The following is a 14,064-nucleotide window of genomic DNA, read 5'->3' as shown; positions in this document are numbered from 1 at the left end:
ATAAAAAGCCTAGAACAATGCACTGGGAAAGGATCATATGGATGATTCTACCAAACTGGCTCAAAGTCAGAGTACAAAACACATTTCAGACTTTCAACAGACTTGGACTGACTTGGACTTAGATTGAAATCCTATTGCTTTGAGTGACACTATACCTTAATTATTAGGATTTTCTTAAAATAAATGATTGAACATTTCATTTTGTCACTACCACTGCAATAAAATTGCCTTTGAAACTTTACGAAATATTTTAGTAGTGACTGTTTCAGTAGTGACAGTTCTGGAAGTGACTTTTGTGTAATATTGGCTAATTTGGAGAGTAAAACGTCAAAAACATTAGCTAGTATATGATTAGCAACCAGAGCTTTGAACAGTTGTGCACAGATAAGGGGACAGAATTTGTAATGGAAACACTTTACATAACTGCAGAAAATATCTTTCAGGAATGACAATTCTTAATGATACAGAGTGATTTTCAGATTTTGGGACACATTTACTTTAAAAAATTTGGATCTAACTGCTCACCATGTGGCCATAAGGGACAGGGATTCAGTCTCCCTGAAATGCAGGCATGTGGCTAAAATAAGGCTCCGCCTATGGTCTAAACGTTTTGTGTTTCGGTAGTGACATGAAAACGTGGGACAACATTTTTTTTTATGAAATGAACATTTTTTTTATTTAAAAATTAAACTTATGTTTAAAACTTATCTAAATCTTCCAACTTCATCTTAAAATAAACCAAATAATTTTAACTTTACTGGGGGATTTAGATAAAAAATTGTTTGTTTTTAACTGATTACCAAAGGTCCCCAAGAATAGACTACAAAACACGGGTCGTTTCTTCCAATGGCAGTTATGGCCCCCAAAGTGTGTACTGTTTAAAATGTATTTAATATAATATATTTGTCAAAAACATGCAGTAAGTTCAGAGATTTTTATAAAAATCCATTAAATATGAATTCTTGTTCAGTTCACACATACTGAAGAAAATGATTGGGATGTTTGGGGTGTGGGGCTCCAAGAAGCATATCAGAAGCAAGCCTGCACAAAACACACTACCACCTTCATGCTTTGCTTACTAACACAAATCTGCACTAATACAATCTCTTTACTGTGGGTCTGTTAATAAATATTAGCTTCTCCAAGCCACTTAAGCTAATCTGGCTGTTAATTCTTCAGACACTGTAAAAAATTAAACAGTTCACTTTCAGTTTCTGGCGTTTTGAATGATTAAAACGACTATGGAACAATAATGACTACATTTTTTGACTACAGCTGGTTGTTGTAAATAATTCCCAAAATTCAGCTAGAAATTACATTGTAATGGTCCTGATTCACTGCCTCATGCAATGCATTGCCCTTCTCCTTTATCCATGCTGCAAGCAACCATCCCTCGCTCCACTTAACTCTACAGTAAAATGGCACTGAATCCATGTCACTGTCAAACTTAGGAAAGTGAGATTGTGCCAGAGTCTGCTAAGTCTTTTTGACAGCTGTGAGACTGAGAGAGGATCAAAAAGAGCTTCACAAGGCTTCAGCTTGGCTGGATCAGAGCGTACACGAGTAGCCGGACTGAAAGATGAGGGTCAGATGATGCCATCAAGTCACGTACCGAACTACATAGTATCGCTTTTTGCACCCATGTATTTCATGACAGTCGGCTATTGTTGAGGGAGAATCTGATTTTATTTCATTTGTGACCAATTTCAGTAGATTAAGTCACTGACCCATTTGAAAATGAAATATATAGTATGTTATGCTGGCAGTATATTCCAGAATATGTATAGAATTACTGCAATATACTTTCAATATGTGACTTTTTGTATGAAGAAAAATCACCTGTAATAAAGTGTTGACCATGGTTTAAATTCAAGAACATTAGAAACTGTGATTCTGAGCGAGTCGTAACCTTCATAAGACACATTACATAAAATAAACCTGTGTGCAGCACTTAGATTAACAAGGAGCAGATGGTGTAACACACAACCCTCTCACACACACACTCATGCACACACACACACACACACACAATCCCACATGATCATTAAAATATGCAAGGTGCTTTTAATCCTAGAATAATATCTAAACGCTACATTCCCCATGTAGGGCACACACACAGAAACAAACAAATACGACAGAAACAGGACACATTCATCAAAACAGAGAGAGAGAGAGAGAGAGAGAGAGAGAGACATGATGAGAGACAAGCAGACAGTTGTACAGAAGGAGACAGAGAGAGAAGAGGGAAAGAGAGATAGAGTGAGAGAGGAGAGATAAAGAGACAATGAGAAGGAGAGGTAGAGAAAGAGAGAATACATAGATAGATAGATAGATAGATAGATAGATAGATAGAGAGTGAAAGAGAGGGAGAGAGAAGTGAGTAAAGAGATAGATAATGAGGAAGTGAAAGAAAGAAAGAAAGAAAGAAAGAAAGAAAGAAAGAAGATAGGTAAGAGAAAGAAAGAACAGGTAGAGAGAGAAAGAGAGAAGAGGTAGATAAATGAGAGAGACAGACAGACATATGGAAAGAGACAGAGCAAAGTGAGAAAAATAAAGAGATAGAGTGAGAGACATAAAGAGATAGACAGAAGGAGAGGTACAGAAAGAGAGCAGATAGATAGAGAGAGAGTGAGAAAGAGAGAGAAAGAGAGAGAGACTGATATACTGAACATTGACTTGATTAAAATGTCCACATTTCCACATAAATAAAATATATTACACCAATACAATTCCTGCCATGATATATTTTATATTTTATTCATGTGGAAATGATGAACATATTTGAAGTGAACTCACTGCATCACTTTTTCTGGTGTGCGTCACACCTTTACACAGTCTAACACAAAGCCTGATCCTAACCTTGAATTCACAGTCACACTGTATAATCCTGTTGAAAGACTCTGTCTCTATAGACACCAATTCAGTAATAAATCCCCAGCACTTCTCTCTCTGATCTCTCTCCCTCTTTCTCTCTCTCTCTCATTCGCGCCAGACGCAGAGCTGAGAGCTGACTCTCCCTACAGAATTGAGCCACTGACTCTGGCTTCATCGCCCCACTGAGACGAAAATAAAAGCGTCTCTCGCTACTTGTGGCTACGGACACTGACTTTGCAATCAGCCTTGAAACACACAATAACACATCTGTCACCACAGAGACACGGATATAAAGTTTTAAGAAGAACACGTGGAAATCTCCAGCACAAACTGCAGCACTCACAGTGAGGCACTCAACTTTCAAAATACACCAACAACATAACTTCATCAAATAACATCGCCATACACGACTTCCACACATAAAACTCCATGAACAAAAATATATAAATATAAAAATATCCAGAAGCCCTGTAAAAAACAGGCGGGTCATGAAACAGAATTCTCACATTACTATCTGGTGTGACCTCTATTTGCCTGTAGCAGCACCACACATTTCTAGGGAAAACAATGTGGATTTCTTTTTTCCAAACTACTTTTTTCAAAATGCTTTAAAAAAAAATTGCATTTATTGATTTGTTCAGTGTCTATTCCCTATCATTCATAACATATGTGTACTTGGTTATAGATATAAGTACTATATAAGTCTAGGCAGACATACGTATAAGTGATTCTGTAGTACATACAATACAACTTTATATTCTACAACATCATAGACTTCCAGTTGCTTCTATACACTATTAGAAATATGTTGTAAATGTAAATGACCCTGTAATAACTTAGAGACCTGTATTACATCAATAATGAAGTAAATGCCTTGTATTTGCAGATAACTTGTTGAGAAAATATGATAAATAATTACAGTTTAGTATTAACTACACTGAACAAGTTAATACTGAATACAATAACAAGTAATATAATTTCCATCAGTAGTGTATCTGTCTACACATTTACACCTTAGAAGTTTTTGTATTACTTCTAAGAACACAACTGTTCATGTAGTGAAAGACTGTAGCTCTGTGATCTTCCTCACTCTCTCCTTATGCGGGAAATGACTTGAGTATTACTGTTATCTGACGTTTAATCAGCTCTCTTGGAGGTTAAATGCTAAGACTATTATACTGTGGATGATTAATCCCTTACAAGTGGTGATTTTCCTCAGTCAGGGTGCTGGAAGAGACTTGACACATATTGTATTATTTATTATTTTTTAACTTTTTTTTTTTTTAACTAAAAAACATCATGAATTGCCTGTACATGAAATGAACTACATAAAAACTTGCCATGCCTTGTCTTGCCTATAAACGATCATATGCAAAAGTTTGAGCGCCACTCAGTTAACACATCCTCTACAGAGGGGACACATTTTAATGCACAGTTACTGTTTATTTGCTGAATTTAACGTACTGGGGGAAAAAAATAAAACATAAAATGTAGCCTGTGCAAAAGTAAGAAATTGTGTACTAAACCCTACAGGAAATTACTATATTTAAGTTTGTTTCCTGTATTTTCACTTGGAAAATCAACAGAGCATGTAATTTTTCACTTTTGCACACTGCTTAACTTAAAGACTTAAAAACTTAAAAGAGCGTAAGACACATTCACAGATTCTTGTTCTGTTAACTTACAATTAGATGCTCATAGAAGTTCATGGACTCATTTTTTTTTTTTATTAAAGCAGCCCGGTAACTAACTTTTTGGAGCTAAAACACCATTTGTGAGCAGTACAATGATTATCTATCACATCTAATTAAAAAGGCTGAGTGAGAGATTAATATTATCTTCTTTCATGTAGTATTCATACTCATATTAACTACTACAGTGCTATTAGACCTGCTGACCATAAAGACTTTGTTTATGGTGTGTTTGTATCTTAGCGTGTGTGTTTGTGTCTGTGTCTCTGAATGCCTGCTGTGCAGTGCATGTGAGGATGAGGAGGAAGGATGAGGGGCTTCATTAGCGTGGGCTATACTCTATCCTGGTGAGATGAGAGAGAATTATTTAGAGTTTATGATAGCGCTCTTTGATTCCTCTTAGAGCTGAGAACTATTAATAACACTTAGGCTGCTGATGCAACTTTACAGGCGGAGTAATGAAGTGGTGGTTTATAAGCGCGCGCGCGTGTGTGTGTGTGCCGTAGGCCGATCAGGATCCCAGCATCCCATGCCTTTGCCTTAAGGCTCTTCCATGTTCCTCTCTCTCTCTCTTTCTCTCTCTCTCTCTGTTCTGTCAGCTCAAGTACAAATAGATTAGCTTCTTTATTAATGTAACTCTCTGAAACTTTCACCGGCTTTCTCTCTCTGTGTTCTCACCTGCATATGAATCTTTTATTTTAACCCACAGAATAAATAACCTGATGGTGTCAAACGAGATGTTGAAGCTGAGTCATCTCCCTAAAATTATAGTGAGTCAAAGGTGGGGAGAGAATCCTAAATCCTAAAGTATTGTTACTCTGTTGACCTAATGACTCAAGTAGAAGTAAAAAAATGATAATCTTTCTTCTACAGTCCTCTTGGTTCTATGTATTAACCAAATGATGTACTAGGTAGTTATTTTGGGTAACAGGATGGTAAGTTCCAAGTTTATAACTAAATTATACACCAGCTGCTGAATGAGAAAGACCAGAAAGATTCTAAAGGACTGCACCCACCCAAGCCACTGTCTGTTCTCACAGCTGCAGGGCGGAAGAAGGTACAGAAGCATAAAGTCCAGAACCAGCCGGTTCCAAGACAGTTTCTTCCCCTGGGCCATCAGGCTGCTGAACGGTGTGCTGGTGTTTTTGTGTGCCAACAGTAGTGCTGATGTTTTGGTCTGTGGGCCTTTCACTACACCTCTGAATCATCATCATCATCATGACCTCCACAAACAATCCACATCACATAAACACCTATATATGTATATTCTTATATATTTTTTGCATATGTAAGTACTTCAAGGGGGCTATGCACCCAAGATTTTCACTCACCTTCACATCTGTGTAAATGTGACAACAAATGTGATTTGATTTGATTTGATTTAAATTACACTGAAATGCCCAGGAGGTTCTACGTATTGAATAAATAAATGTGAAGCACAAACTTCAAAGTGCACTTTATTTATTTTGGGCAAAATGATAAGTAACTCACCAGACACTAACACTACTATTAGCTATTAACCCTTTAAAATCCCAGGCTTATTACATACTAAGACTTATTCTTTAATGCAAACTGGTTGAGCTATTCTTAGGTTACAGAATGTGTAATAAAACTGTGGGTCTGCCGGTGGGCTCTGGCTATGTAAAGGGTTAACGTGACAAAGATCGTAATCAAAAATCTCATAGACTGATTTTTTTTTTGGAGTAAAATAATGTTAGGTTCAAACAAAATACAAACTAACACACTTTTGATGGGCCCATTTGATGGAAAAAACGAATTTTCTTGTTTATTTGAAATATCACAGTCCGTACAGTTTATATATAGAAGTTGCAAATGAAGTTCAATGTTTTTGTGATGTCACAAAAAAGCAATGCATTTACATATTGTCGCTGTCCAATGAAAAACATATATCTCCATTTTTCACGATTTTTACTTTTCTGCATCATTTGAGCTGAGCAGCTGTCCTTTACATTATGTGAAAAACTCATGATGATTGGACCAATACAAACGCTCCAAAACTGCTTTGAATAAAACCTCTTTCCATTGACTTACATTGAAAGCAAAGAACATTTTTGCCCTCTCCTGTAAAGTTGCTATTTTGGAGATACTTTTTACTAGTTTTCTTTGGACAGCAACGATATATCTGTCTACTCAGCCTACAGCAGTTTAGCCCCACCAACTCAAGATGAAAGAGTGTTTTAGTCTAGACTGCTTTTTGAATGAGGCACAATACAGGACAGCCAATCAGAACAGAGCTCATTTACATATACCAGTGTTAAAGGCACAGGGATGAAAACTGCCTGATTAATTCTAAGAAATAAGGGGATGTTGGAAATTGGTCAAATGAACTATGGCTGTTCTTGATACATAAACATACATAAATGTCATAAAAAATAAAATACAAGAGATAAAGGCCCTTAAAGCAATTAAGTAAACTGGAAAAGTCTCTGATCTGAATCTGAGCTTTAAAAGAAAGCAATGATTCTTATTATGGTTTTACTGGGCCCTTACCATTTACATGGGTTTTCTATCAGCAGTCCCATGTGGCTAAAAGACTAAATTTAAAATTATACATTCAGGGCTAAAACCTCACTTTTTAGACGTACAGTTTTAATTAGAAAATTTCTTCAGATTTGTGCTCAGAGAGCATTTGAACCAAAGGATATGGACATTAAAACATTATTCAATATTGGTATCTATATTGCAAACAGGAAATTATTGAAGTAAATGGTAAGAATACAGTAAAATCATAGCATCTCTTACACTCTTATGTCTTTTTAACCCATATAACTACCTGCTACGTTCCAGTTTACGTTCCTGCTTAAATGTTTGTTTGATTGCACTTGTCACCTCATCCAAAAATTCCCATATCCAATAATGAGATATTTTACTATTGCCTTTATGGCATTAATAACTAAAACCTGCAAGGAATTTCAATATAGTTTTTTAGTACTTACCACCATTTTAGCCAAAATAATTACACAGCGCTTCGGAGTTTGTACTCACACTTACTGAGTTAATACATAGAACCTGTTGGGTATTTCAGTGTAATTTAGTTGCTGTTTTCGAACTTACCATCATGTTATACAAAAAATGATCCAGTACTTTGCAGTTTGTACCTCATGCTTACCTGGTTAATTCACAGAACCTAAGAGACTGTAAAAGAAAGCATTACCAAAAGAAAGTCAGGCCAAAAGCTCAAAACTCGGAAACTCAAGTATTCAGCTCCCCATAGATGGAATCCCTTAGTACATCTAACATCTATCAGCATAGCAACTGAGGCCTGTTAACTGAAGTTCAAAGCAGTGTAGGATCCACCAACAGAACAAAATGAATTAAAATCCCAAAAAGAGAATTAATAACTCAGTGTGAACGTCTAAAGTAGAACTGAGTAAAAAGTACATTCCTTTGTTCACAAATGTACTTGAGTAGAAGTTAATATATTATCATTTACTCAGCAAAGTAAAAAAAAAATCATTTTTTCTACTTTGTTTATGCTTTTGGTCATATGGGAATACTGGTTTTTAGCCAAAACAACAGAAATTCCTAATTTGATTTGGAACCAAAGTTTACTATTTTTTTAAAATCTAATTGAGCTTGTTTACATGCACTCACAAATACGATCATAATCAGATTTCTGCTGTTAACAGATTATTCAAATGGTCATGTAAATAGCATTCTCTGATTTCTTAGATCGGAGTATGGTCTAGAAATCTGATTAAGAAATTCGATAAAGAGAGCTGGATTTTACTCTGATTTCTTTCGGATTTCTCAGTCTGCACATGTGCGAAAACAGATGGCGGTACTGGAAATAAGCAAGCAGCGTTGCCACAAGACGGCAGCAAAACACTCCTGGAGTGATGCTGTAACCAACTACATGTTTGACAAAATGAAGGATTTAAATATTCTTTATCTTCTAGATGATGTATGTTCATATTTTCAGGTAAAGTGGCGCAATGTTTAAAAAAAAAGACGTGACATGAAGTTTAAGATTTACATTACGTTCACGTCACGTCTTCTTCTGTGAGTTTATTGGCTCATTGCAAAGCAGAAATCCGATTACTGCCTGACTCATGTAGACCCAGAGTTTCCCCATTATCTTATTACTCAAGTGCATATAAATGATGATCGGATTACTGACAAAATCTGATTTTCTGCAGTTATCGGATTATTAAGTGCATGTAAATGCACTCATTATTAGATGCTTATCCAAGGTATAACTATACAAAAGCTAAACGAAAATCCCAATAAGACCCGTCAGCACACGTTCTGTGGCATTTTTCCTTACCGTGCTAAGGACATGAAAGTGCTAAGACAAAAAATTTATATTTAGCAAAAATGTTTTGGAAATTGCTGACTTATACTGTAGAGGCTCCCTTCCACACACAAACACTCCCCTCTATTTTACCTGGCTCACAAATGCAGGTGTGCCGCTCCCATTCATCAGCGCAGCGGCTGTGGGCGGGGCAGGGGGAGGAGTTACATGGGTTGCCAACATTACATCCAGTCTCCACTTTGATGGTTCTGGAGGGGCGGGGCAAGGCAGGGGAATCAGGACGCACCCCCAAACGCACCCCCTATAAAAACACATAGAAACAAGGATGTATTAAACACTCGCTCAGTCGTGTGACTCTTATAGTCGGTTAATAAAACCACAATATACATACATATTCAATTTTTGTGCTCTACTACTTTATCACAGTAAAATTTTAATAACAGCAATTTATTTTCTATTATAAAATATTAATATGATATTAGACTGCTCACACCACATATGCTGTTTGTATGCTATGACTGCAGGTAAGCATAAGTAAATAAATTTAAGATGGATGTTGAACAAGCTCACCTAAGTGCTTTTTAGAAACTTTCATCGCTGTAATCATTAGCTCTGGGTTGATTAATGAGTACAGAAAGTAAAACTGAAGCCGTGCTCTTCTGAGAGAAGTTTGAGACTAAATACTTAAGTCAAACTGAAAGCAGGATAGGTGAGTGTTTAATTAGCTCTGGGTGTGTAAGCTCTGGTTAATTACCTTACCGTTCTGTCAAATTAACGACCCAATTAGGAAACGTTAATTGTCAATTTTTCACCCAAGTTAATTATTTGTGAGGCGGTTGAGGCAACGTGAGAGAGGTCTCATCAGAGAAGGTGAGACCGGCATGGTTGCCGTGGTGACTGACCTGTATACAGCCACGTATTCCACTCTGCACCTCTCCGGCTCCCAAGACGCCACCCACATGAAGATGCTTCACCTTCAGCCCGTGAATTTCATTGCCTACTATTACTGTCCCCTACAAGAGAGAGAAAGAGAGAGAGAGAGAGAGAGAGAGATAAGAACGGGAAGAAGTAGAACTCTGTTTATGTGTCTGTCATGGGAAAATCAAAGGATTAGGCAGTGGGGCAAACCATAACTAACAGAGCTGAGGCTTAAGTCTGTCATAAATAATAAAACCCAGTTAAAAATGTGGTGAAAAAATCTATATGAAATTTCTATATTAATTTCTACATGATTCTAGTAATATGTTAGCGCTAAGCTGACAGAGGTCCACATTAACATTATGTACGACAGACATGTCACATGTGTCAGGCTCCAGTCCTCAGGGGTGAAAACACTGCAGATTTCAGCACACTGCCTCACTAAACACACCTGATTTAGCTCATCAGCTGATTAGCAAGGGCTTCGTGAACCGAATTCAGAACATTAGATGAGGGTAAACACTAATCTCCGCAGCACTTTGGCCCGGAAGGTCACCAATATGACATGTTCTACATGAAACACAAATTGGAAGCTTGTAAACTACATTCCATATGTTTATATGATGCTTGTAACAGACAATAACATATTCTACCTTGTATGTAGCAGTTTCAAAGAAACTCTTTCAGTAAAGCTACTGCTCGTATTTGCTTTCATACAACGTATGTAAGACATTCCGAAAGCCTAGAGTTTAAAATCTCTGGAAATTGGTCCCATCCATTGTAAATCAACCTTGACTGGTTGATTTTTTCTGTCAGCTACTAAGTATTGTTTAATATAATGTATGAAGCATTCAGTTCAGCAACTGAAGTTCTAACCAATGGGACAGCTTCCTAATTGGATAATTTTCCATTGGTCATTTCAAGTGTTTAACCCCTTTGTTTTCAACATAAACTAAACAATGAAATAAGAGTATTACTACAATACTAAAACAAGCATGATGATTCTAATAAATAAATATGACCACATTGGGCCTCCTCAGGGCTTACTAGGCCTTCAGAGGAGGCCCAATCAGCAGAGGGATCCCTCTGCTGATATCCTCATGATATCTTGTTGACAACAAGGTAGACACAGTTTGTGTATATATGTAGATATTTGCAGATGTACAAAACAAATAAATATGTCCTCAATGTCTGGAGTCTGTAGTCTGACCTGTCTAAGCTCCACCCACAAATTGTTTTTTCTTAGCAAAATCTGAGTGCACAATCAATTTCCAATTAAATGTGAATGGTCACACTGTTAGGACAGATCTGATTCTAGGCTATGTTGGTGTTGTTTTCAACCTGTCTAATTGGCTACTTTAGCACAGTGCAGCAGAAGAGTGGCAGTTTAAACTGGAAATTCAGTATTATGCAGTGACAAACATAGCTTAAATGACCGAAAGAATGCATTTGTGAGTGATAGGTCATCAGTTGAAATGTTGGAAATATAGCATTCTATGGGTCCTAAGAGTAGGCAAGAATGCAGTGGGTCAAAAATAAGATAACATTTATTCTATTAACTTTGCCTAATTAATGTGGACATACATATTTTTTATCTATGAATCGACATGCAAATTCTGAAACGTTATCGCTGTATCATTGTCTGTGATGCCTTCGGTGCATTTTTCTAAACTACCTTGAGGGCTGCATATTTCTGCATATGATTATATATATTCGTGTGAGTCTGTGTGTGTGTATATGTGTGTGCACCTGGTACAGTCCAAAGTCCAGTCTGACAGTAGCTACATAGCGCGTCTCTCGTCCACTCCGGATGTCTCTGAGCTCCAGCTGCAGGTCATGCCAGCGGCCGTCACACACCTGCACCTGGTCCAGCCGCAACCGCACAGGCTGTGCTGACCGTCGCGCCACAGAAAAGACAAGCTGACCTGCCGTCAACTGCAAAAACAACCAGTCCTTTATTCAATACAGCATAACGTAACACACATCAGCTCTGCTCAGCGTCTAACGGACAGTGGATACTGGGCCTATGACCAAGCATTGTATAAGACAGTGAACAGTTTAAAATGGGCTTCACTGAAAGGGAGAGCGGCATCTGGAGGAAGGTTTATATTTAATAAAGTGAAGATTTTTAATAAAGCTGTACTTTGTTAGAAACCCATGCCTTATATACCAACTGTACTGATGTATTTGTTGCGCACTTCACATAAACAGACAGGTTACCTTGTCATGGCAAATGTTTGTTAATTTTGATAACAATTAATTATAAAAATGATTTTTTAAATGAATTAATTATGACCAGATTCACAGGGATGACAGCATATGGGCTACAGGCTGTAACTGTACACCAACAGTGAGAAGCAAAAATACCTTTGATATATGTTCATAAAAATTGCATTTCAGATCAAAGCAAGAGCATGAGACAGAATGTCAGCTTATTTCTGGCCAATGTTTTCCAAACAACGTAACATAATACTGTTTTTTGTCATTTGTTGTGTGAACTCAACCAACTGTAGCTGAGCATAAGTAATGGGATAAATGTACGGCAGATGAATCTGATTGCTCAGGTCTTCAATGTACCTGTAATTGTAAACATGTAAAAGAAGTGCGATCTTAGAGATGTTTAAATCATTGGAGTTTGTACTAGGAATCTTGTTTTGACGGAAAAGGAACAAAAAGCAGAATGAATGAAAATAGAGCAAATACCAACCGAACCACTGCACAACTACTGTTCAAACACAAGAATATGGAATATTTTGCAAAAGAAACTAGTGAGAGATAAAAAAAAACAAAAAAGCAAAATCCAGAGAAACAGTAAACAGTCTACAGAGTGCAGAGGTGAAGGTTGAAGAAGAAGACTTAAAGAGAAGGAATACAGAAGCTACACTACAAGCTGCAAACCTCTCATCAGCATCAAAAACAGAAGAGCATGGTTAGAATTCACAGAGAAGGACAAAGATGGAACGGACGAGTTTTGGAGCAAACAGTTCTGGAGAGATAAGCTAGAGATTAATCTTTATCAAAGCGATGGGAAGTGAAAAGTGTGGAGAAAAGGATGGATTGCAAATGATCATGAGCACACCACTTCACCACTTGGGCATGCATGGCTGCTCCTGGAACTGGCTCATTGGGCTTCACTGGTGGTGTAACTGATGATGGCAGAAGCACAATGAATCCTGAAGTCTGCATAAACATCTTGTCTTCCCAAGTCCATGCAAAAACTCACTGGCGTGGAAATTCATAGTGTATCAAGACAACGAGCAGAGTATATCACTTAAACGAAGAGTTTATGAGAAAGAAAAGGCTGAAAGCCTCCTGATTTAAATTCAACTGGACATGCATTTCACCTGTAGAAGAGGAAACTGATTTCAGAACACCCCCGAAATAAATACCAACTGAAAGAGACTGGCGTTATGGCTTGGCAGAGCATTTCAAATGAAGTGAGAGTGATGTCTGTGGGTCACAGACTTGAGGCAGTTACGGCATGCTTTAGTCTTTTAATCTGGAATACAAATTCTATGAATATATAACAAAAAATATTTCTGCATTTATCTGATTATTCAAATGGTCATGTAAACAGCATACTCTGATTTTTTAGTTTGAAGTCTAAAAATCTGATTAAGAAATCCAATAAATAGTGCTAGATTTTAGCTCAGTAATCAGATTTCTTAGTGCATGGGTACTCTTACTCTGATTTCTTTTGGATTTCTTAGTCTGCGCAGACTAACTCTTAGTCTGAGTTTATTGGCCAGTTGCAAAGCAGAAGTCCAATTACTGCCTGACCCATGTAGACCCGGAGTTTCCCATTATCTGATTACTCAAGTGCATCTAAACACATTGATCAGATTCCTGTCAAAATCAGATTTTCTGCAGTTATCAGATTATTAAAGCATGTAAACACACTTATGTGGTTCTAATAAAGTAGACAGTGAGTGGGAATGAAAGAGAGAGTTAAACCCACCTGAAAGATCAAGTGCGTGTATTGTTCAGCCTGTGCCTGCAGCAGAACGCCCTCTTTGGCCCGGGTGCGGAACACCAGCCCCAGATACCAGGGCGTGCTGATGGTGACATCATTCTTCAGATCCCACCACAGAGCACTGTTGCCGAGGAAACGGTGGGGGTGTGGCATCACTGCAGAGGAGGCGGGGTCATGTAATCAGCTGGCAGCACTGTTATAGGGCTGGTTTTAAATCAAAGCCATCTCATCTCATCTCTTAGCGCTAGTGATCCAAACTGGCTAATTATCTCCGTCTTTCAGCAAGCTGTGTTTGTTTTGGTAACAGACGGCAAGATGCCTCGTCCCATGCA

The 14,064-nt window shown here is 37.5% G+C and overlaps 1 protein-coding gene across 1 annotated transcript in view; it reads right to left on the bottom strand.

The window, feature by feature from the left end:
• The window catches only part of celsr3 (cadherin, EGF LAG seven-pass G-type receptor 3), a 90,455-nt gene that overhangs the window by 29,495 nt on the left and 46,896 nt on the right, over positions 1-14,064 (bottom strand). Inside the window, 4 exon segments of the mRNA XM_036579109.1 lie at positions 8,974-9,142; positions 9,744-9,854; positions 11,509-11,694; positions 13,718-13,887. Of these exon segments, the coding sequence (XP_036435002.1) occupies positions 8,974-9,142; positions 9,744-9,854; positions 11,509-11,694; positions 13,718-13,887 (636 nt within the window).

This window comes from Colossoma macropomum, unplaced genomic scaffold (genome assembly GCF_904425465.1).
Source record: "Colossoma macropomum unplaced genomic scaffold, Colossoma_macropomum, whole genome shotgun sequence".
NCBI classification, from domain to species: Eukaryota; Metazoa; Chordata; class Actinopteri; order Characiformes; family Serrasalmidae; genus Colossoma; species Colossoma macropomum.
The sequence above is the reverse complement of the archived record's forward strand: the minus strand, read 5'-3'. Positions and strand labels throughout refer to the sequence as shown.